This window comes from Bos grunniens, chromosome 6 (genome assembly GCF_055505025.1).
Source record: "Bos grunniens cultivar Pamir isolate PY7600 chromosome 6, Bosgru_T2T1.0, whole genome shotgun sequence".
NCBI classification, from domain to species: Eukaryota; Metazoa; Chordata; class Mammalia; order Artiodactyla; family Bovidae; genus Bos; species Bos grunniens.
This window is the reverse complement of record NC_141170.1, coordinates 26,241,497-26,266,656: the sequence shown is the minus strand read 5'-3', so window position 1 is coordinate 26,266,656 and position 25,160 is coordinate 26,241,497. Positions and strand designations below refer to the sequence as shown.

General features: G+C 44.6%; 1 protein-coding gene and 1 long non-coding RNA gene across 4 annotated transcripts in view; one reads left to right on the top strand and one right to left on the bottom strand.

The window, feature by feature from the left end:
* SHROOM3 (shroom family member 3) overlaps positions 1-25,160 on the top strand; it is a 331,538-nt gene that overhangs the window by 107,295 nt on the left and 199,083 nt on the right. Inside the window, exon 2 of one of the 2 annotated variants that reach the window (XM_086405211.1) lies at positions 9,897-10,051. In XM_086405211.1, the coding sequence (XP_086261337.1) occupies positions 9,897-10,051 (155 nt within the window). Of the gene's footprint in view, positions 1-9,653; positions 10,052-25,160 lie in introns of those variants that run through there. The other variant, XM_086405210.1, reaches the window with a different exon arrangement.
* On the bottom strand, positions 597-25,115 carry LOC147370437 (uncharacterized). 2 transcript variants are annotated; one of them, XR_015165271.1, is made up of 4 exons: positions 24,856-25,115; positions 24,542-24,625; positions 10,409-10,594; positions 1,560-2,404 (listed from the first exon to the last, which is right to left on the bottom strand). It is a non-coding gene; the product is annotated as an uncharacterized LOC147370437 (long non-coding RNA). The 2 variants fall into 2 exon arrangements; XR_015165270.1 differs by having other exon boundaries at positions 597-2,404; positions 24,542-25,113.

Genomic DNA, 25,160 nt, shown 5'->3' with positions numbered 1-25,160 from the left:
TGAAATTCCTGCAGAAGCTGAATTAGTGTAAAGACCTGGAGAAGGTGAGAGGATGGGCAAGGGATGACTCGAGGGAAAAGCATTGAAGGCTGAGGGAACAACAGGTCCAAGAGCCTGCCTGAGCCAGGAGCTTGCCTGACAAACTCCACCTGCCTCAGGGGGCTTTGGGCTGGAGTTGAGTAAGCAGGAAGGAGAACAGCAGGAGGTGGAGAGGTGAGGAGGCCAAACCCAGCAGTGGCCGTGGTGCACTGGGAGAGCTCTGGTTTCTGCTCCGAGTGTGGAGACGAGGGTCTTGCAGAGGAGGGTGACCTGATCTAATGGAAGTTGCAAGAGGATCACCAGGTTGCTGCCCACGATGTGCTTCTGATCCTAGTGATGCTGCAGATGATGCTGTTGTGATGACCTAAGACGGAGAACAGGGCTGGGGGGCAGGGCATAGAGTCGCGGTATTTGCGTTTGGAGGGCACAAAGCCGGGAGAAGAGGAACACAGGACCCAGAGGGCAGCTTCATGCTTGTGCATCTAGACTGGGCTGCAGGGGGTAGAGTCTTGGAGAGGGGAAAGGAAGGGCCTGACTTTTCTTTTTTAATTCATTAATTTTTCGCTGTGCTGGTTCTCCGTTGCCACATGGGTTTCTCTCTAGTTGTGGCGAGCAGGGGCTACTCTCCCGTTTCGGTGCACAGGCTTCTTTCCCATTGCAGTGGCTTCTCTTGTTGCGGAGTTCGGGTTCTAGGGCACATGGGCTCAGTAGTTGTGGCACATGGGCTTAGTTGCTCCAGGGTGTGTGGGATTCGAGCTCCCTGACCAAGGATCAAACCTGTGTCTCCTACATTAGCAGGCTAATTCTTTTTCATTATTATTTTCTCTATATATTTTTTTCAGCTGTGCTGAGCCTTCGTTGCCGAGCAGGCTTTTTTCTAGTTGCAACAAGCAGAGGCTACTCTTTAGTTGCGGTGCACCGGCTTCTCATTGCGGTGGCTTCTCTTGTTGAAGAGCACAGGCTCTAGGGTGTGAGGGCTTCAGTAGTTGCGGTTCCCTGGCTCTAGAGCACAGGCTCAATAGTTGTAGCACATGGGCCTAGATGCATGTGAAGAAGATCCCTTCTCGAATCAGGGATCAAACCGTATCTCCTGCACAGGCAGGTGGATTCTTTACCACTAAGTCACCAGGGAAGCCCCGGAAGGCTAATTCTTTGCCCCTGAACCACCAGGGAAGTCCCCAGGTCTTATTTCTTGCTCCTCTGCCACCCACATCCAGTTGCTGACACAGACACACAACTCTCCCCTTTACCTATATTTTGCCTGTATCATGTTTTGAATGTATGAATGTATCACCTGGTATTGTATTTATTTAAAATCAGCTTCTCCAGATGTGCTCAACAAAGGCTTATTAATCACTTACTATGATTGGTGCTACGTGCCTGCAAGTCGCTTCAGTCGTGTCCGACTCTTTGCAACCCGATGGACTGTAGCCCACCAGGCTCCTCTGTCCATGGGGTTCTCTAGGCAAGAATACTGGAATGGGTTGCCATGCTCTCCTCCAGGAGATCTTCTTGACCCAGGGATCGAACACAAGTCTCTTTTGTCTCTTGTATTGGCAGGCAGATTCTTTACCTCTCGTGCCACCTGGGAAGCCCTGATTGGCACTATGTCAGGAGCTAAATGTATTGAAATGTAAAAGACTATAAATGTTTAAAAAACCAACTCCTTACATGGTGGTAGGAGGAAAGTTAGTTTAATCCTAAAGGTGTGGATGCATTTAGAATTTGAGAAGGGAAGAAGCCTTCTAATTTTCCAGATGTATAATCGCCTTCTCCCCTTGTTAGCTTAGGGATTTCCCACCCAGTTGTACAAGGTACATTATCTGAAGTCATTTAACTTGTTGACCATCACATTCTTGGAATAAGTAAAGTCTCTGCAGGTGAAATTGAACAAACAACGCCAGTGACCTCTTCAGCTGCTCCAGTGTTGGTCCAAGGGTTTAAAATAATAAGCTTCATCTTTCACTGAGTCTTGCTGACAGACAGTATCAGCAGGGCATGAGGTTAGAAGTATAATCCTCTTTGATGAATAGTTCAAGAGAATTATTGTTAAACCTTTTGTAAATATAAGTTTTTTTAGAAAGTCATAATAATGATTTTAGATAAACAGTATGACAACAAGGTCCTACTGTGTAGCACAGGGAACTATATTCAATATCCTACAACAAACCGTAATCGATGAGACAATAAAGAAAGAATGTATATGTGTGTGTAACTGAGTCATTTTGCTGTCCAGCAGAGCTTGGACAACATACTTTAATAATATGTCATCAACCACTCTACTTTAATAATAATTAAAAAAATAGGCCAGGCTGTCCACCAACATCAGGTGACCGCGATCTTCCCTTGAACCAGTTGCCACATCCTGAAAAAAATACAGGGAGGAGAGAAGTTTTGAATAGGATGGGTTTTAACCAAAATGCACAAAAAAATGATAGAAATGACTGACTTTCCCCCAGAAGTTAGTATCTGACATAGAAATTGAACTCTATAAACATAAGGTTTTGTTTTTTACATACCTGAAAAAATACTGTGACTAATTGATATAAATGTAAGATTTATGCATTTAGTCAGCCTCAGTAGATTAGAAATCAATTACGTTGTTAGTGCATCAGAAAATGCATCTCAGTATCTCAATTTCTCATTTGTGATAATAAATGGAGTCAACCATATTGATTAAGGTGAATTCAGTCTTGTCTTGGCCAATAGTTTCCACTTCCTTGGCAATCAGGCTTACTACCTGAGTGACCAAAAGGTAGAATATCCACTGACTCTGATGCTACCAAATAGGAAGGTGGCAGAACCAGTAGCAGACGAGGAAGAGGGGAACATGGGGGTCCCAGGTAATCCACAGACTGAGATGGCAGTCCTTAATGTGGTTAGTCAAAAGGCATTAGATGAGGGGTCTGTATTTTGTGCCCAGCTGGCTCAATTCCAGCCTCACTTGGACTGACTGGGACTTGATTTTTTTTTTTTTTTTTTGGAATAGAACCCCTGGGTGAATCCTTGCATCAAGCAGAACTTCCTGAACTCCACTGACTCACTGCAAACTGCCTGACCTTCCAGGGAGAGTTAAGTACATAGATGAATTGAAGCACCCAAAGAACAGAAAGAACTCAGCCTTGTTTGGGTCACTATATGTTCTCTGAAGGGGCTTTTCTGGTGGCTTAGCAGGAAAGAATCTGCCTGCAATGCAGGAAGCCTGGGTTTGATGCCTGGATTGGGAAGATCCTCTGGAGAAGGGAATGGCAACCCACTCCAGTATTCTTGCCTGGGAAATCCCATGGACGGAGGAGCCTGGAGGGCTACAGTCCACGGGGTCTCAAGACACGACTTAGTGACTAAACCACCATTATTACCGTGTCCTCTGAACTGCCTTCGTGCAGGCATCAGGCTTTTAATGCAAAGATATGAACTATATTAAAAACTGAATGGACCTAGAGCCTGTCGTATAGAGTGAAGCAAGTCAGAGAAAAACAAATATTGTACATGAATGCATATAACATGGAATACAGAAAAGTGGTAAAATGAACCTATTTGCAGGGCAGAAATAGAGACACAGACGTGGCGAACAGACAAGTGGACATGCGGTGGGGGGGAGGAAGAGGGTGGGAAGAATTGGGAGATTAGGGTTGATATATATACACAGCCATGTGCAAAATTGATAACTAGTGAGAGCCTGCTGTACAGCACAGGGAACTCAGCTCGGTGCTCTGTGATGACCTAGAGGGGTGGGATGGGGGAGAGGTGGGAGGGAGAGGGTGGATATATGTAGACATATAGCTGATTCACTGCCTTGTACAGCAGAAACTAACTCAATATTGCAAAACAATTATACTTCAATTAACAAAAGGAAAGAATATGCTAAAATGTAAACTCCAGGAAAGGAGAACGTAAAGTACGCTTCTTTCCTTAACTTTTCCCCAGGCCTAGAACAGTGCCTGACTCTTGGTACATGCTCAAAAAATATCTGTGAACAGAAGTTTCTGACTTCCAGGAGTTTAAAACCCAGAAGAGGGGACAGAGCATGGCCAGAAATACCTATGACAAAGGCAGAGCTGTGGCTTGTCTCCAGGCAGGCAGAAATGGTGTGGAGGAGAAAGAGAGAGATTCTATCTGGGTTGATAAGGCAGTTTCATGATGGAGGAGGGGTATTTGGAGGAAAAACGAGGAAGAGGAAAAAAGAAACTGAAAATATAGGGTGAAGGCTTATGCAAAAGATTAGAGGAAAGGTCTAAAAGTCATCTCCAGTGAGGAAATCTGAAGAGAGCATGAATCAGTCAGAGAGTCTAGAGAGATTTGAGAATCAAAACAAGTACCCAACTAATGGTTGGTAAAAAAAGTGAAAATGAAAGCGTTAGTCCCTCAGTCATGTCCAACTCTTTGCAACCACATGGACTGTAGCCTGCCAGGCTCTTTTGTACATGAGATTTCCCAAGCAAGAAAACTGGAGTGGGTTGCCATTTCCTTCTCTAGGGGATCTTCTCAAGCCAGGCATTGAACTCGCGTCTCTTATGTCTCCTGTATTGCAGGTGTATTCTGTTACCATCTGAGCCACCTGAGAAGCTATACCATTCCAAAAAATCATCCCAGCCCCAACTTTTTTCAGTTTTATACATAATTATCTTTACTAACTTTTTTAAAGTAAGCAAAATTCTATAAAGCAATTATCCTTCAATTAAAAAACATAAATTTTTTTAAAAGTAAGCACTTTAAGCCTCAAAGCTCTGTTCAAAGTCAAGAGATTATGAGAAACTCTTTAAATACAAAGGGTTATAGAAATAGTTTATCAGAACAGTGAACAACAATGAAACTCTTTAGGCCATTCTTTCTGGTAACGTTTACTTTCACCTTAAATCAGTCATGAGAAAAACATCATATCAACTGTACAAATGAGCTTTTCTTGACTTCCTTTTTAATATAAGAAATCGGTTATTTCCTAGGCCTCATTTCATTCTCATCTTACTGAAAATATTGGCAAATAGTAGAGTAGCAGAGAGGAGATTTAATTCTACAAACTGGGACTTAAATAGGACTGTTGTGCCTGTGGTGTTCATCATTGTCCCCTCAGCTTTTAGTTGTATACCTGGCACACAGTAGATAGTGAATCTTGGCTGAATGAATGAACCAGCACGAGGAGGTCCTGTGTGCAAACCTCTGGGGAGGCATTCTGGGCTAAGTAAAGATGGAGTCAGTTCCTCTCTTCAGAGTTCACAGCCCAAGCTGGGGATAAGGTGGGACTGTGGGCAGGGAACAGGCACAGACTTAAATAGCTGTGCCGAAAGACAGAGTGTGATAACCACAAGCATTGTGTTCAAGTAGTATAACAATAATAAACTATCTATCTGGTAAATTATCTATTTAGTTTATTATGCTGTAATGTCATTTCACAGTTTATGTAGTATTTTATTCATTTGCTTCCCCAACAATGTGGCAGGGGGCGGGTGAGGGGACACTTCTTAAAGGACAGATTGCAGGTGCAAGAGAGTCAGGGGATATTTATGAGAGATCAGAAAAGGCTTAGAGGAGATGGGATTTAAACTTGGCCTCAAAGGATGGATAGTTGATAGACATCAACTTTATTGAATACATCCTATTGAACCCCTGGGTTGGGGAGATCTCCTGGAAGAGGGCATGGCAACCCACTCCAGTATTCTTGCCTGGAGAATTCCAGGGACAGAAGAGTCTGATGGGCTACAGTCCATGGAGACGCAAAGAGTCAGACACGACTGGAAGACTAACACACACACAGTATGTGCCAAGCCCTTTTCTTGATGAACTCACTTGATCCTCATGACAGACTCTGTGGTAAACCCTATCACCTTACAGAAGAGGAAACTGAGGCACCGTAAGGTTAAATAAACTGCTCAAAGTCACACAGCTGGGAAGCCTCAGAGCCAGACTATCTGGCTGCAGAGCCCCAGCTCTTAACCATGAGGGAATACTGCAGTTTTCATAGGTGACCCTGGTGCTGTGTAGTGGGGAGTGATCCAGGTAGAGGGTAACTGAGCCACTCGGGTACGGCTTGAGGTTAGAGTGTGCCTAGTATGTTTGGGGGGAAAGTGAATCTTCAAGAGGTTGGCGGGGAAGTTTAGTGGGATGAAAAGGGTAGAAAGGCAGGGGGAAATGACCGACAAGAAAGGATGGCTAAATGAATTGTACCAAGATGTTATCGTAGGATCTGCTATAAAAGGAAGTATCTTCATGATATATATGACTTTTGAAAACAATGGCTACTACTTATAAAATCTTACCATAATCTGGGAGCTGGAACCGTGTTCACCAATTCAGGTGGCTTATCTCATTCATCCTCCCTGCACTACTGCTATTGCTGTCTCCTGTTTAACGTGGGAGTCTGAAGACTCCAGAGAATAAGTGACTTTCTCTTACCTAAATTACCTGTTTGACGCCTCAAACTCTTAATCACCTCAGTTTAATGGCTCTCTGTTAAAAGCCAAAAGATGGTCGAGGGGGTGGGTGTAGCATAATGTCATTTTTGTGAAAAGAAAAAATACACACACACACATATATATATATACAGGTCTTCATCGACTTACAATAAGGTTATATCCCAATACCCTCATTGTAAGTTGACAATATCATTAAGTCAAAAATACATTTGATACATCTAACCTACTGAACTTAGCTTCAGTTCAGTTCAGTTCAGTTGCTCAGTCGTGTCCAACTCTTTGTGACCCCATGAATCGCAGCACACCAGGCCTCCCTGTCCATCACCAACTCCTGGAGTTTACCCAAACTCGTGTTCATTGACTCGGTGATGCCATCCAGCCATCTCATCCTCTGTTGTCCCCTTCTCCTTCTGCCCCCAATCCCTCCCCGCATCAGGGTCTTTTCCAATGGGTCAGCTCTTCGCATGAGGTGGCCAAAGTACTGGAGTTTCAGTTTCAGCATCAGTCTTTCCAATGAACACCCAGGACTGGTCTCCTTTAGGATGGACTGGTTAGATCTCCTTGCAGTCCAAGGGACTCTCAAGAGTCTTCTCCAACACCACAGTTCAAAAGCATCAATTCTTGGGTGCTCAGCTTTCTTCACAGTCCAACTCTCACATCCATACATGACCACTGGAAAAACCATAGCCTTGACTAGACAGACCTTTGTTGGCAAAGTAATGTCTCTGCTTTTCAATATGCTTTCTAGATTGGTCATAACTTTTCTTCCAAGGAGTAAGTGTCTTTTAATTTCATGGCTGCAATCACCATCTGCAGTGATTTTAGAGCCCCCAAAAATAAAGTCTGCCACTGTTTCCACTGTTTCTCCATCTATTTCCCATGAAGTGATGGGACCAGATGCCATGATCTTCGTTTTCTGAATGTTGAGCTTTAAGCCAACTCTTTTTCACTCTTCTCTTTCATTTTCATCAAGAGGCTTTTTAGTTCCTCTTCACTTTCTGCCATAAGGGTGGTGTCATCGGCATATCTGAGGTTATTGATATTTCTCCCGGCAATCTTGATTCCAACTTGTGCTTCTTCCAGCCCAGTGTTTCTCATGATGTACTCTGCATATAAGTTAAATAAGCAGGGTGACAGTATACAGCCTTGACGTACTTCTTTTCCTATTTGGAACCAGTTTGTTGTTCCATGTCCAGTTCTAACTGTTGTTTCCTGACCTGCATATAGGTTTCTCAAGAGGCAGGTCAGGTGTCTGGTATTCCCATCTCTTTCAGAATTTTCCACAGTTTATTGTGAACTTAGCTTAGCCCACCTTAAACATGCACAGAACACTTATTAGCCAGCTGCTGCTGCTGCTAAGTCACTTCAGTTGTGTCCGACTCTCTGGGACCCCATAGGCGGCAGCCCACCAGGCTCCCCCATCCCTGGGATTCTCCAGGCAAGAACACTGGAGTGGGTTGCCATTTCCTTCTCCAATGCATGAAAGTGAAAAGTGAAAGTGAAGTCACTCAGTCATGTCCGACTCTTAGCGACCCCATGGACTGCAGCCCACCAGGCTCCTCCGCCCATGGGATTTTCCAGGCAAGAGTATTGGAGTGGGGTACTTCAAGCATATCTATAAGGTATGTGGAATCTTCCTGGACCTAGACCTGGGATCAAACCTGTGTCTTCTTCATTGGCAGGCAGATTCTTAACCCCTGGACCACCAGGGAAGACAGCTTCATCAACTTCTAACATCATTTACTTGTTTACTCTGTTTAGTGTTTGCTTTCTGCCTCTGCCTTAAGCACCAGAAGAGAAAGAGTTTCTGTATGTTTTGCCCACTGTTAAAGCCTTAGCTCCTGGAACAACTTCTGGCATAAAGCAAATGTTGAATCACTTTGTTGAATGAATTAGGATTCTTAGCAGACTTCATTTATTTTATAAAAAATGCTTCCCTGGTGGCTCAGACGGTAAGGAGTCTGTTTGCAATGCAGGAGACCTGGGTTTGATCCCTGGGTTGGGAAGATCCCCTGGAGAAGGGAATGGCAACCCACTGCAGTATTCTTGCCTGGAGAATTCCATGGACAGAGTAACCTGGTGGGCTACAGTCCATGGGGTCTCAAAGAGAGTCAAACACAACTGATTGAGTAACACTACATGTGTTAACTCAGTGAGGTAATTTTCTGTTTGGGCTTCCCTGGTGACTCAGCTGGTAAAGAATCTACCTGCAATGTGGGAGACCTGGGTTCCATCCCTGGGTTGGGAAGATCTCCTGGAGAAGGGAACGGCTACCCACTCCAGTGTTCTGGCCTGGAGAATTCCATCAGTTTTAAAATTCACAGCAAAGTTGAGCAGAAAGTAGAGAGAGCTTCCATGTATCCCCCCTCCTTGATTGCTTGCATAACCTCTCCCATTGCCAATCTCCTTGTCACAGTGGTACATGTGTTACGAGTGATGAACCTACAATGACACATCCTTATCACCCAAAGTCCATAGTTGATGTTAGGACTCACTCTTGGTGTTGTACAGTCTTGGGTATAATGTCATGTATCCCACCTTATAGTATCACACAGAATAGTTTCACGTTCTAAATATCCTATGTGCTCTGTCTATTCTGCCTGTCTATCTAACTACTGATCTATTGTTTCCATAATTTTGTCTTTTCCAGAATGTCATAGAGTTAGAATCATCCCACACGCAACCTTTTGATATTGGCTTCTTTCACTTATTAACATGCATTGAAAGTTCTTCCACGCCTTTTCATGGCTTGTGAGTTCATTTCTTTTTAGTGCTAAATAATATTTCATTGTCTGGATCCACCACCGCTTATTTATCCAGTGAGTTATAATTTTGTGTGTGTGCACTAAGTCACTACAGTCATGTCTGACTCTTTGCGACCCCATGGACCGTAGCCCTCCAGGCTCCTCTGTTCATGGGATTCTCCAGGCAAGAATACTGGGGTGGGTTGCTATTCCTCCTCCAGGGGATCTTCCCACCCAGGGATGGAACCTGTGTCTTTTACATCTCTTGCATTGGCAGGCAGGTTCTTTACCACTAGCCCCACCTGGGAAGCCCCCAAATAGCAGAAGAGGGCTATTTTATTATTTTATTTATTTATTTTATTATTTATTAATTTTAGACAACCCCCCCCCCCCAAAAAAAATGAGGTAAGAAGAAGTCAACTTCTTCTAAAGGAATAAAATAGTTGCTTTGAGGGACTTCGAGGGGGTGCTGAAGATGGAGGTCGTGAGTGGCTTTTGGGTGGAAATCGAGTTCTTTCAGCCCTTCACTCTGTTTCTGAATGCCCTCTGTGGCTGGCTGGGTGCTGGGTGCTGGAAGGTGTGGAGACAGGAGGTCATCCCTGCCTTCTGGATGCAAACGGTGGGAGTGGGCGTGGCCACAGGCAGTGGGCGGGCTCTGCGGGAAACAGGCTGCTCACCTGTGGATCCTCCTCTCTCTAAGCAGATCAAAGAAGGGGGCAAAGCGGACCTGGTGAGCTCCAGACTTCGGGCTGGGGACGAGGTGGTGAACATCAACGAGGTGGCACTGAGCAGCTCCCGGAGGGAGGCCGTTTCCTTGGTGAAAGGATCCTACAAGACTCTGCGGCTGGTGGTGCGCAGGTAGGCAGGACGGGTGGGCGCCAGGTTCCTCCTGCGCCTCCTCCTCCCGTAAAGAGCCTATTCTTTAAACCTCGCCGTGTGGATTTTATGGTACCTCACCCCCCCCATCACCACATAACTTTCCTTTTTTCTTGCCCATCTTGTGGCCTGTGAAGACATTTTAGATATGTCTGTCTTGTGAAACCCTAGTTTTCCCAGCAGGTGTTGGCTTGGCAGAGTTCACGGTACTTTCCACATTTCTGGGCTTGATGGAAAGTGACCCTGATCCCCGATGTGGTCAGAGCTCTGTGAGGTGTTGCCTCCCTGTGGGACCAGAGACAGCCCCAGGCTTGGAGACTTGGAGAGCATTCCACTTACCTGACCTACCCCCAGGGGTAGAGGATGTCATCAAAACAAGTGAATTCCTGCTTTGATTTGTTTCGTTTCTCTGGTTGTGATAGTGATTCCTTTGTTGGAAAAGGTTTGCCTTGTGATTGGTTTATGATGCCTTAAAGTTAGAAGCTTCCTAGCTCCAGGAGAACACCTCTTAGTGGAGGGAATTACCTGTGGAAGGAAGTTAAAACATTTTTTGCAATCATTATGTCAAACCAAGCATTGCTGGAGATGTTTTACATTAACATATATAACTATGTTCATTTAGTCTGTGCAGAATCTGGTGAGATAGCTATCATTATCCTCATTGTATAGGCAAGATGGTTAAGCAGGTCACTGAAGGCTGGTAAGTGGACGAGCCACAGAGGAGTCTAGATGCTCTGGTCCCACTTCACCAGGCCACTTGAGCCTTATTACTCTGACCTACTAAGTCCTGGGCTTACACATTTAGGTATTTCTTCATTAATCAGGTTTTGGCTACCTCACATGGCAACTAAATGTTATAATATTTAAGGATGTTTAAGTTGGCTGGAACTTCAGGAGTCATTAATCAAGCCATGCCATTTTTAAGATGTCAACAGTAAGCTGGTCTTCTCATCAGGCCTCACATAGTTTCTTAAGTCAGAGGCCTACAATCCCTGGGCTTCTGAACAGTCAGTGGAGGCATAAGATTAGAAAGAAAGTGAAAGTCGCTCAGTCGTGTCCAACCCTTTGCAACCTCTTGGACTATACAGTCCATGGAAGTCTCTAGGCCAGAATACTGGAGCGGGTAGCCTTTCCTTTCTCCAGGGGATCTTCCCAACCCAGGGTTCGAACCCAGGTTTCTTGCATTGCAGGTGGATTCTTTACCAGCTGAGCCACAAGAGAAGCCCAAGAATACTGGAGAGGGTAGCCTATCTCTTCTCCAGCACATCTTCCCTACCCAGGAATCGAACCGGAGTCTCCACATTGCAGGCGGATTCTTTACCAACTAAGCTATAAGGGAAGCCCAGATTAGAAATAAAGTGCACAGTAAATGTAGTGCACTTGAATCATCCCCAAACCATTTCTCCATCCCTGGTCCATGGAAAAATTGTCTTCCACGAAATTGGTCCCTGGTTCCAGGAAGGTTGGGAACCGCTGTCCTAGAGTTCCATTCACTCCTGCATTCATTTATTCCTCTAAGTTCACTGTCTGAGGCTGTGCTGAGGAGAAAAGCAGCTCTTCCCAACCACAAAAAAATAACAGCTGTGGGTGTGGTCCCACTGTGTCCCCAGGCTCCAGTGACTCTCTGCAGTGTGCTGGGCTGGGTCTGGTTTCTCTTCAGGGCCTTCTAACTAGACCTTGCTTCTCTGGTGGACAGTGACGCAACGTGGCTCAAAGCATAGGCGCCAGAGTCAGATCAGACCTGGGTTCAAATTCTAGGGCTGTCATCTTCTACCCATGTGATCTTGGGAAATTACTTAGCCTGGTTGAAGATTCAGTTTCCTTATTTTTAAATCGGGATTAAAATAGCTACTTTACAAAGTGATTAGAGCAACATAATGAAATACTCTACATGGTAACAACAGATGCTGCTGCTATTATTTTTATTATTTTTGGCTAACTCTAGGCACTATTTGTAGGTCAGTATTTGAGTAAAGCAAGCATTCATTCCGAACACGGTGGCCGATTTCTCAAATAGATGGGTAGGAAGGTTCAGAACCATTGGCCTATTCCATACGTCCAGAGAGTGTTGAAAGCCTTGAACTCACTTTGACATTGGAACCCAAAGCCAGTTTGAGAGCCCTAGCATGTATCTGTTGAGGATTGATGGCGGAATCCACACTCAGAATGTTTTGACAGGACTCTGGTTATCGATTAACCTCTGCAGAGGGTTGTCTTGTTTCCTGCTGTGAACAGTAGTCATGCTGGCTTCCGGTTATGCCTTCTAGTTGATGGTGACACGAGGTTTGAATTATTTTGTCTAGTGGAACAGGCAACAGACAGTCCTGGGATTGAAATCAGGCTTTGTCGTTTGCAAGTTGTGTGACCTCAGGCTCTCTTTTATAAAGTAATAATAGGAAATAATAATTCCTGCCTCACAAGGGAATTGTGAAGATTTAATGTACAAAATCTAAGTACATAGAAAATGTGCACTGTTTGCTCATTATTCTTCTGAATTAGGTTAGAGGCCAGCGGTGATATGGATTATTGTCCTATTACCGAACATGCTGGGTGCCTGGTTATCAAGAAGCCCACCCTCACCCTCTCGTGGAATTTAGGAATGTTAATTCACATCATTGAAAGACATACACCAGAATGTCAACACATTAGCTCATTTTGAAGAACACAACTCTAAGTGGAATAAATATCCCAAGGTGACCAAGAATCAGTATACTTTATCACCACAGGAAAATGAAATAGGAAGTCTGACCATAACTAGGTCAGGAGGTTGCATGCTGATCTCAGGCTGAAGAGTGGGTCTGAGGCGCCAGAATGTGCTGGCCTCCCCGCTGTTGGCCAGGTGGCCCATCTTTCCACGAGGAACGCATCTGCCATGCGGGCCAGATGCCCGAGCTGCTGAATCAGGGCCCTTTCCCCTCTGGACTGCAGGGAAGCATTCTGCCAAAGCTCTCTTCTCCCATCTCATGACTTCTCTGCCCTCCGCTCTGAATCCCCTTTCTGATTGACACATTCTTTCTTTAGATATGTTAATGGGATCGATAAGGTTACTAAAGAGTCCTTGCACTCTGTGCTTTTGCTGTGGGAAACATTTTGTCTCTAAGATGCCTTTTGAATATGTCTTATCTCATCTATTATGTGTTGGTTTTTAAAGTTGAACTCTCCGAAAGAAGGTAGTCTTTACTCCTCATACATCTTTACCAACTGAGCTCTCAAGGAAGCACATATATAGAGATGGGGATTTATGAATGTGCTCTAGTAGACGTGGATGGACATTCCGCCCCTACATTGCAGAGAACTGGGTAGACGCCCTTATACTCTGGATTAATCTGGCTTTGTATTTAGTAGAGCTGTTGCTTTCCTGAGGTCTTACCTTTATATCTTGGCACATGTCATGTCCAGAAATGTCATCTCGTCTCACTTGATTCTGACAGAGAAACTTGTGATATTTCATTTACTTGTGTCTGACTCTACAATCCCATGGATTGTAGCTCACCAGTCTCCTCTGTCCATGGAATTCTCCAGGCAAGAATACTGGAGTGGGTTGCTATTTCCTTCTCCAGGGGATCCTCCCAACATAGGGATCGAATCCAGGCCTCCGGCATTGCAGACAGATTCTTTACCATTTGAGCTACCCAGGAAGCCCATTTTATTGACTAGCTTTCCTTTTTTTCCTAAGTGATCTTTGTATTTTTGAAAAAAGATCTATATGGCTTCCAGGAAACGTGATCAGGGAATCTGTTTCCTGGAGAAATCATTTGTGTAAGTGAAAATGTATATTTATCGGCATTTCCATCTCTACCTACCTCCTTTTCTCTTAAAGTTAGTTTTGGGTGGACAAGGGCAGCACCTCAGGTTGGCAGGCTTCCTCATCTATCATAAATATGTCAAGAATGCAGATCAGGGTAGTGATGTTTATATAAGTTTTGAGAGTGTCTTACCCAGTGACCAGAAACAATCAAAAGTAAAAACACCTTCTTAAAAGGCTACAGTGACAAGAGAAATGCAGAGTTTCAAGTGAGTTGTGGGTCAATGGCCTTAGGAGATCTGCTGACCCATAAAGAAGCCAGGGTTTAGTCCTCTGGGAGGAGGGAGTGATGGGGTGACACAGATGTTCTAGGACAGAGAATGTGTCTGCTGCTGAGTACACAGAGGTCTGCAGCTAGTGGTGGATAAATGGAGAAGAAATGATGCAATGTGAAGTGAGCCAAAGAAAAGACCTTCGAAAAGGAAAACAAACAGTTGAAGGGAAACTGAAGAAGGAAGGACAGTACAAAGGATGTAAATCAGGAAAGCAGACAGGTACGCAAATAAGAGTCAGTACTCAAGACCCTCTCTAAAACCAACGGAGACTTTATTTGGCAGATAGGTGTGATGCACGTCCTAGAGCCACTAATGTTTAGAATGAATGGAAAGCAAAGACAGAGGAAGGAGTCTTCCAGTTTCATTTAAACCCCTGGAGAGATGCAAGGTGCTTTCAGCACAGGGAGTACTCACTGCTGTTTGCAGATCACCTACATTTTAAATTTAAAAAATCGAGGCTACATTTCCCTTTCAGAACAAACTGTTAAGGTTAACTGCTGGGGATGCATCTAATCTCGTGTTTTCACCCTGAGTTGGAACTCTGATTCCTGTCCTGAATCAGATCCTTAGAAAGGCCTTGTAACCAGTGGATTTGTAACCTCAGTAGAATGTCCCCCAACCCCCGTTTTTCTTGGCAAATCCAACCTCCCAAACTTCTGCATTAAGGTGCTAACTTGGCCAAATATTATCCTACTCCTAAGTTTGGTATCCATGGTTGGTTTGGCAAAGAAAAGTTTTGGGGGTATTTTTCATGGTAAACGTTTTATAATTTTTTTGCAAGGCTCATGTAAGTCATTGGGAAGTAGAATGCATCCTTTCTAGGAGAAAGGACATGTGAGATGGTGACGCAGGCTTGATGCTGCCTGGAAAACAAGTCATTTAATTCATTTGATTCTCACCTCAAAGGATTGTAGTGAGAATTAAGTGAGAAATATGTACATTCACTATATAGTGTTGGTGATTGAAGAATGAACACTTGAAAAGAAATTGTGTATTTGTGAAATAAATTGCCTCTTTTTTATATATATATTTTTGCTGCCTCCCAATGTGTTTTTTGGAGAAGGAAATGGCAACCTACTCCAGTGTTCTTGCCTGGAGAATCCCAGGGATGGGGGAGCCTGGTGGGCTGCCATCTATGGGGTCGCACAGAGTCAGACACAACTGAAGCGACTTAGCAGCAGCAGCAGCAGCAATGTCTTTTTTAAAATTATTATTAAACTTTTTATTTTGTATTGGAGTATAGCTGATTAGCAATGTTATGACAGTACAGGTGGACAGCAGAGAGACTCAGTCATAAATATACATGTATCCATTCTCCTCCAAACTCCTCATTCATCCAGACTGCCACATAACATTGAGCCGAGTTCCCTGTGCTATCTCTTGTTGGTTATCCATGGATAATCCCTTGTTGGTTATCCATTTTAAATACAGCAGTGTGTACTGGTCCATCCCAAAGTCCCTAACTTTCCTTCTGCCCATTCTTCCCTCCTGGCAACCATAAGTTCATCCTCTAAGTCTGTGAGTCTGTTTCTGTATTGCAATAAATTGCCTGTTACAAGAAGCCCATTTTACTGTCTAGAACATAGCACACGATTAGTGGTTCCATTCAGGAGAAGGCAATGGCACCCCACTCCAGTACTCTTGCCTGGAAAATCCCATGGATGGAGGAGCCGGTAGGCTGCAGTCCATGGGGTCGCTGGGAGTCAGACACAACTGAGCGACTTCACTTTCACTTTTCACTTTCATGCATTGGAGAAGGAAATGGCAACCCACTCCAGTGTTCTTGCCTGGAGAATCCCAGGGACAGGGGAGCCCGGTGGGCTGCCGTCCATGGGGTCACACAGAGTTGGACACGACTAAAGCGACTTAGCAGCAGCAGTGGTTCCATTGAATGGGAAGGATGTATGGGGAAGTGGCCTTTCTGGGCATAGGAGGCAGCATGTATGATTCGGAATGGCAGACAGAGGGTGGGGGAATAGTGAGCCCCCTTTAAAATGAAATCTAACTCCTGAATCTTCCTGCTATCCCTGCATATTTGGAATAGCTTCTCCCCTTCCCATTCGTTTAGTCTATGAGCTTACATTACTCTACCAACAAAGGTCCGTCTAGTCAAAGCTATGGTTTTTCAAGTAGTCACATATGGATATGAGAGTTGGAATATAAAGAAAGCTGAGGGCCGAAGAATTGATGCTTTTGAACTGTGGTGTTGGAGAAGACTCTTGAGAGTCCCTTGGACTGCAAGGAGATCCAACCAATCCATCCTAAAGGAAATCAGTCCTGAATGTTCATTGGAAGGACTGATGCTGAAGCTGAAATTCCAATACTTTGGCCACCTGATGCAAAGAACTGACACCTTAGAAAAGACCCTGATGCTGGGAAGGAGCCAACAGAGGATGAGATGGTTGGATGGTATCACCAACTCAATGGACATGAGTTTGAGTAAGCTCTGGGAGTTGGTGATAGACAGGGAAGCCTGGCGTGCTACAGTCCATGGGGTCACCAAGAGTCAGACACAACTGAGTGACTGAACTGAACTGAACTGATTAGTTTACATGTTAGAAGGGAACGTTTTATTTGCACCATGTGACCTGTGGGATCTCAGTTCCCTGACCAGGGATTGAACCTGGGCCAGGGAACTCCTGGGACTGTTGATTTTTTATTTGACTGAATATATATGTTTGAGGAGAAGAAGGAGTAGTAGAAGAAGATCACATTTTACGGAAAAGTGAGATTGAGGAGAAAGGAGAGTGACTTTGTAAAACACAAGCAAACAATAGTCATTTGTCTAAAATACAAGTACTCCCAGGCTTCGTGACTTGCCCTGTGTTTGGACTCAGATTCATGTCCTGAATCGAATCATCAGAATTAGCAGGGGCCAGGGTGAAAATCTGGGTCTTGTCCCTTTCAGCCCACAGCGCTGCCTGGAGGTAGACATAATGGAACTGCTTCCAAAGATGTGTAGGGACTTGCCCAAGGCCACATGCAAGTAGCCTAAAGGAACATGGAGGTCTCTGAGGAGTAGGTTTTGGAGCTTTTGGCATCTCAAGCAGTGAGCTAGTGCTTTTCACCCAGCTGCCTTTTGCCTTGGAAATATTTGTGATGCTTAAAAAACAGGCAGTGGGACTTCCCTGGTGGTCCAATGGTTAAGGCTCCTCACCGCCAATGCAAGGCCACAGGTTTGATCCCTGGTCAGGGCATTAAGATGCCATTTGGCACCACCAAAAGATAAAAAGTAAAATAAAAGCCTTTGAGGGTTAAAAAAAAAAGTTGAAAATTAAAAAAAAAAAAAAAAACAGGCGAAAACAAACCCAGAAAAACCAAATGAACTGATTTTTAACTCATCTAGGAAAAACTAGATTCCCCACTGACCTTGAACTTCCTGGGTAGTTCAGAGGAAATGCGTCTCACTGCTCTGTGCACCCTGCTGGCTAGAGGCTCTCCGTTAGCCTCTGGAAATAAAACTATTTGTTGCCTTACAGCTGCTCCCTCCATCTGAACAAAAGATGGTGATGAAATTAAGTTCACCACCACCCTCGGCCCACGCTTCCCAGAGCAGACCATCCCACATTTCTGAGGGTTAGCAGCATAATTCTTTTTATAACCGGGCGGATGACTTAATTGGAATGGAATGGGATGGGTGGCTCCCACACCTGCTACCTCCGTGTCAGGTTTCCATGACCTTTTTATGTCTGGATTGAGTTGTGAGACTGTAACTCGCCAAGGATTTGCAAGTCAGTGATCTTGTAAGAAGAATCTGGTAATGAGTGCCATGCTTTAAAGGTCCTCCTAAAGAATACAAAATTAGTTCCAATACCTATTCATTAAAAAAGGAATTTTTGCAAATCAGTTCCTTTTCCAACTCATGGTTACATTTTATTTAAAAAGAAAGAAAGAAACACTTTCTTCCATATTATCACTATCCCCTCCTCATGTTCTGCACACATTTTTGCCACCTACCTGCCCCCACACCTGCCTTACTCTTTTCCCTTAAAAAAGTGGCTATATTCTTAAAGCATCTTAGTCTTACTTTGCTTAACCACCTAACATCTTTTTGAAACCAAAACAATTTAAAGAAATAGTTCATTAAGAGCTTTGAAAAGCAAATTGAAATGTAAATCCCTATTTTTAAAGCAACACAGTCTGAAGAGAGGGTGGAAACTTTCCCAGAGCATGAAAAACATCTGTTGTGTGCTTTTTTTCTTATATATTAGCTGTCTTTAAACCAGCCTGTGCCGCCTCAAGCTGCCAGTTCTCAGATATGAGATGACAAACAGCTCGGGAAGAGAAGTCCATGTCATGGGGATTCCAATCGCAGCTCTGCTGTGTACTGGTCATGGTACTGAGAGCTCAGATCAATCCCTCTGAGATTAAGTTTCTGGGGGTTTTTTTGGTAAATTTATTTATTTATTTATTTATTTATTTTTGGCTGCCCTGGCTTCTCATTGCGGTGGTTTCTCTTGTTGCAGAGCAGTCTCTAGGCACGTGGGCTTCACTAATTGTGGCTCCCAGGCTCTGAAGCACAGGGTCAATAGTTGTGGTGAATGGTCTTAGTTGTTCTGGGTAATATGGAGTCTTCCAGGGTCAACCCACATCGGCAGGTGGATCCTCAACCAGTGGACCACCTGAGAAATCCCTGACTGCATTTCCCTGTGTGTGTCAGTCACTGAGTCATGTCCAACTCTTTTCAACCCCGTGGACTGTAGCTCGCCAGGCTCCTCTGTCCATGGAATTCTCCAGGCAAGAATACTGGAGTGGGTTGCCATTCTCTTCTCCAGGGGCTCTTCCCAACCCAGGAATCAAACCTGGGGCTCTTGCATTGCAGGCAGATTCTTTACTGTCTGAGCCACTAGGGAAGCATTTTCTTATGATTGTCCTATTTAATGCACTAATTTGACTTGCTTGTGTAAATGAGGGCATAGGGATTTTAAATTTCTGATTATACCCTTTTTGCTCAGAGGAAATGTAGTTTGAAAGACAGTACCAACAAGGCCCAAGTTTGGAATGAGAATTCAGAGAAAAAGACCATATTCTCTGGAGAACTTGAGTAGGAATCATTCTGATTCTGAAACACATCAGAGCTCCTTGGTGGGAGGCTGAATACGGAAGAGGACCCTCAGACTGCTGAAGGGAGCTCTGAGACAAGTGTCTTTCATCTCCTGGTGTATGAAATTTAAAAATGGCTAGGTTATATGGGCACATGTACGTAGCACAGGCTGAGTAATTTGAAAAGGTAGTGTTTTTGAGCACAAGATGTGACCTTTAGGGAAAATCATGATGTCAAAAGATAACTCTCGGGTGGACAGGCAGGAGTTGAGGACAAGTAGAAACGGAACAACAATCTTTTTAAAAAAATTAATTAATTGACTTATTTATTTACTTATTTTTTGGCCACACTGGGTCTTCATTGCTGCAAGCAGGCTTTCTCTAGTTGTGGCGAGCAGGGCTGCTCTCTAGTTGCTGCGTGTGGGTTCCTTATTGTGGTGGCTTCTCTTGTTTCGGCACACGAGCTTAGCTGTTCCAAGGCGTGTGGGATCTTCCCAGACCCAGGGATCAAGCCTGTGTTCCCTGCCTTGGGAGGCAGATTCTTACCCCTGGACCACCAGGGATGTCCAGGAACAGTACTCTTTTGATAGACAGTTGCAAAATTGTTCTTAAAGCTCCAGGCACTCGGTGACAACAAATATGGTCTCTTCTATCTCACCTGGACCCAGAAGCCACATGAGAAAGATTTTTGTCCCTTGTGCCTGTGTTAGTTGCTCAGTCGTGTCCAGCTCTTTGAGACCCCATGAACACCTCTGTCCATGGGATTTCCCAGGCGAGAATACTGGAGTGGTTTGCCATTCCCTCCTCCCTTGTAAGTTCCAAGAATTGTCTCTCAGGATATAAAAGGGGGCCTCATGCTGTGCTCTGTGGCTGAGTCTTCTGTGGAGGTGGGGGATTGCAAGAACCGGTGCCTCCTGAGGACATCCCTGGGCAGTAGGGACAGCTCTGAGCTTCTTATACGCAGCTCCAGCCTCCCTGCCTCTCCAACCCTTGCGATGACCCTCTCGCCTTGCTGCCCGATCCCATACTTTACTTGTCCTTTCGCTCTTCTACTCTCTGCGCTTTTTCACTTGGGCAAGGGCTGCAGATACCTGGGACATGAACACAAACCCCAAACCGCAGTACAGTTTGCATCCCCTCAGAGGACCCAGGACTAGGCTTCCCCAGAGGCGGAGTCAGGAGAATTGAGAACTGTGGTAACTTACCCTCTAAGCATTTTTTCCACTTGAGCAAGTGGTTGAGAAGATGGGAAGGAGGCAGCTGCAGTGGCCTTCGACCCCCAGAAACTTTTCCAGGAGGCCTGGCATCATGGGAATTTGCTCAGTATGCTTTGAGGAGGTATTTCAATCCTGCTGGGACCAGACTCAGAGCAGTTTTTGGCTTGCCTGGAGTCTTAGGTTTGAATGTCACTGTCTAGAAATCTAGTATTTGATTTCCTAACCAGTTGTTCCTTTCCGTGGAAAATTCATGTAACACATTATTAGGTTTCCTGAGAGGTATGCAATAAGACTCCCTTACTGTAATGAGAAAAGGGACATTTTTCTTGTGGCACATAATGATAATTGCTATTTTTATTCATTGGGTTACATATGCTCACAGGCTATGCACTGAACACTAGCCATGTACAAAAGAATGCTGTATGGTTCCCTATGAAGGGGGTTTGATGGTAAAAGACCATGTTTCATTCCTGGGATAACATGGTCTTACTTCTGACAAATGTATTCCAAGCAGGAGTCACCCCTCCATGCCCAACCAGTAATGACTGGCACTCAAGTATCTGTCTGAGCCTTTGTAAAGGGTATGAAGTCTCAGGCTGAGATCACACAAAAGTTATGGTGGAAATCCTTTCTCCCAGTTCTAAATGTGGGCACATTAGTTAGCACGAATAAGTTTGGATGATGCTGATTTAGAATATGAGCCAATTTGTAGTTCTGCATCCTTGCATTAAAATGGCTTAAAGTTGGGACTTCTCTGGTGGCCCAGTAGTTAAGAGTCTGTGCTTCTAATGGAGGGGGCTTGAGTTCAATCCCTGGTCAGGGAACTAAGATCCCAAAGGATGGGCAGCATGACCAAAAAGCAAAACAAAAAAAATGGCTTAAATAGTCCATCTCAAACTTGACTACACATTAAAATTACCTAAGAAGTTAATACCAAAAGAACTGATGCCTGGCTCCCCCAAAGATTCTAAGTTAATTGATAAGAGAGGGTAGCTTGGTGTTGGACATTTTCATAGCTGCCCTCGTGATTCTAATAGGCAGTAAAGTTTGAGAACCACTGGTTTAAGCTGTAAGTCAAAGCGATAAAGAGAAACAATGAATGGCTAGAAACTGACAGGGAGAAGAAAGATACGCAGATATGAAGGGGTCATGAGAATAGCAGCAGAAGGAGAATCAACAAGGCAAATCAACGGACTCTCTGGGGGTCCAGTGGTTAAAAATCTGGCTTCCGGTGCAGAGGATTCAGGTTCAATCCCTGGTCAGGGAGCTAAGATTCCACATGCTGCACAGAGCAACTAAGCCCACGTGCCACAACGAAAGAGAAGCCCGCATGCCACACCTAAGACCCAGCACAGCCAAATAATAATAATAACAACGCCAGACGTAAAACGTAACAAGTGTGATTCAAAAGAAAGAAAAAAAGTAAATCGAGAAGGGCAGCAAGTAGAGCAGAGCCTCAAGAATGGGGGCAGCAAAGGGGGCGACAAAGGATGAGATGGTTGGATGGCATCACCGACTCAATGGCTGGAAGTTGGAGCAAACTCCAGGGGATAGTGAAGGACAGGAAAGCCTGGTGTGCTGCAGTCCCTGAGATCACAAAGAGTCGGACATGACTTAGCGACTGAACAACAACACGGTGCAAAAACAGAGCCCTGCTGAGGTCTCTGGACCTCCCAGGACCCAGAGAGGCCTGCAGGGCATGGCTGCTCCAGCAGTGGCTCTTGCTGTTGCATTTCTATGGGATCTGTTTCTCACAATCGCTTCTTAAAAAGCTCATCAAGTGACACGTGGGCGTGGGCAGGGGCACACTTGTCTGGCCCTCCAGAGAACACCTGTGGCCCAAGCTGTTATCACGTGCCATCGCCCCGGGAGCTCATTTTTACTGGCAGGTGTTGGGGCCACTGTTTTGAGTGGGTGGCACCATAGCCATCACACTGCAGTTGCTGTGTTCACTCTACATCCCATTTCTGAATGGTGCCCCCAAGAAACCAACCGAGAAAGAAAGATGGCTTGACGCCATCGAACTCATTCTATCTAATGAGGTGTACAATGCAAAGACAACATCTAGAGGTCCCTAGAGATGGTGCCCCGTGATGACCTAGAGGGGTGGGATGGGAGGAGGGGTAGGAGGGAGGCTAAAGAGGGAGAGAATATATGTATACATACAGCTGATTCTTTTAGTTGTACAGCAGAAACTAACACAACATTGTAAAGCAATTATACTCCAATAATAAAGTTCTTAAAAAAGAAAAGAAACCCTCAGTGAAACAAGCACTTGAGCTTGTTTTATTGATTTCATCCATCCCTGGTTTTTAAAAATCACACTTGGTATAGTCTTAGCATCAGTCCCCCATTTCTTGGGACCCAGGGATGGAGAAATGGTTTCTAGAAAGAGTTGTTGAAAGCCAGTCACTACACTGTCCTTAATGGTATATCCGAGCTTTGAGGATCCTGGCAGTTTCGTCCTGTTCGGGATAATTCCACTGTTAGAAACCTGTTATGTCTTATGCATATGTGCTCAGTCGATTCGGTCGCGTCCAACTCTATGGACTGAAGCCCACCAGGCTCCGCTGTCCATGGGATTCTCCAGGCAAGAATATTTGAGTGGGTTGCCATGCCCTCCTCCAGTGGGTCTTCCCAACTCAGGGATCAAACCCATGTCTCTAATGTCTCCTGCATTGGCAGACAGGTTCTTTACCACTAGCGTCATCTGGGAAGCCCAAATGCTAAGGAATTAAATAATGTTATGTCTTATTTAATTATAATATGTCCTTCAAGATCATACGTGGTCTAGTAAGGTCCTGGCAAGAGGTTTAAAGCATAGGTTTAGAAACACTAAAAACCCCATGCAGGTGATTAGCTTTCAAAGGCTGGGAACCCCTGGGTCTGTCTGGCTAGACATGACCCCTAAGGTTCTTTCTTCTATAAGGCTTCCCTGGTGGCTCAGATGTTAAAGAACCTGCCTGCAATGCAAGAGACCCAGGTTCGATCCCTGGGTCAGGAAGATCTCCTGGAGAAGGGAATGGCTACCCACTCCAATATTCTTGCCTGGAGAATCCCCATGGACAGAGGCTACAGTCCATGGAGTTGCAAAGAGTTGGACACAACTGAGCCACCTGTCTTCTCACAGTCCTGTTAAACCTCTGGCATCCTACCTAGCATGTGGCAGTTTTGAGGAGCCTAGTGTGTCCTTAGTAAAGGGCCGTAAGACCAGCCTTACTCTGCTTCTGCTTCTGTCACTAACACTTTTTGTTCTGCGGCCCACTGATCTAGAGCCCCCCATCACTCTTTCCACTTGCTGCCAGATTGTCTGTTCATTGGTGCATTTGAAAGATGCCATTTCTCCACTCCCTCCTCATTATGCTGTCAAACTCCTATCTGATGCTGTGTTGGCTTAGCAAGCAGGATGTGTGAAATTATCCCTGGGATGGTTGCTTGATCAGTGTGTTTATGGTTTATATATGGGAGGGTTGCTACATTGTTTTCATGAAGACTGTGACTCTGGCCTTTTAAAAAAATATTTTATTTTTGATTGTAGGATAATTACCTTACAACATTGTGATGGTTTCTGCCATATATCAGCATGAACCTGCCACAGGTATCCATACGTCCCCTCCCTCTTCTACCCCCCTCCCACCTCCCTCGCCTCCCACCCTTCTAGGTTGTCACAGAGCGCCAGCTTTGGGTTCCCTGTGTCATACAGCAAACTCCCATTGGCTATCTATTTTGAAAGGATTTTTGGAATCTTTCCTTAAAGGTGTCTCTTGGGAATCAGCCATTGGTATTTATTGATTATAAATGAGTAAGGTCAACAAATCCTTTGACATGGAAAATCCCCTTTCGTGGAGCTGTCCCTGGAGTGAGATGTTTTTGTAACCTTCCATTCTTCACCCTCATGACTTTAAAGGAGCAAAAGATGAAAGAGAACCATTGTTTTTCACTAGTGGCTGAGTATTATTTACATTAAAAAAAAATTAGTTAAAAAAAAGTTATTTTAATCCGTTTTACCCTTTGACTTGTTCCCTTGCTTCCTTTAGGTATTTGCTCAAATGTCAGCCTCCCCTGTACAGCCAGTTAAAAATTGCAGCTGCAGCCCCCAAATTACATTAAATTATTTAAAAAGGGGACTTACCTAGTATTCCAGTGGTTAAGACTTGCACTTCTACTGCAGCAGGTATGGGTTCAGTCCTTGGTCGGGGAACTAAGATCCTGCATGCTGCATGGCACAGAAAAAGAAACAAACTGCAGCTTTCTTCCTACATGTCTCCAACCCTTTTTATTTTCATTTATGAGACATAGACTCATAAAGTTACTCATTTCGTTTCCTCTCATTGGATGATAAACTTCTCAATGGCAGAGATTTTGTTCCTTGTGGTATCCCCAGTGCCTGGAATGGTCCTTGGCACATGATATGTACTCAGTGAATGTTTGTGGAGGAAAACATACCCAATGAAAACAAAAATGTGCCCAGTAGCAGCTGTGCGGCCCAGTGGATGGATGCGAGCACAGCCTCTGAGCCAGGTTGCCGGACTTTGGATCCCAGCTTTAGCAGTTGCTGGTCGAGTGCCTTAACCTCTGACATAGTTTTATTATCAGTAAAATGGATGTAACAGCAATCTCTCCCTCACTGGTGTCGTAAGCTGCTGTATAAACATTGACTGTTATGGATCTTGTCACTGGAGAGGGTGTGTACTCTCTCTCAACTGAGGGTTTCTTTTTTCTTTTTTTTGCCATACCTCACAGCAAGCCGG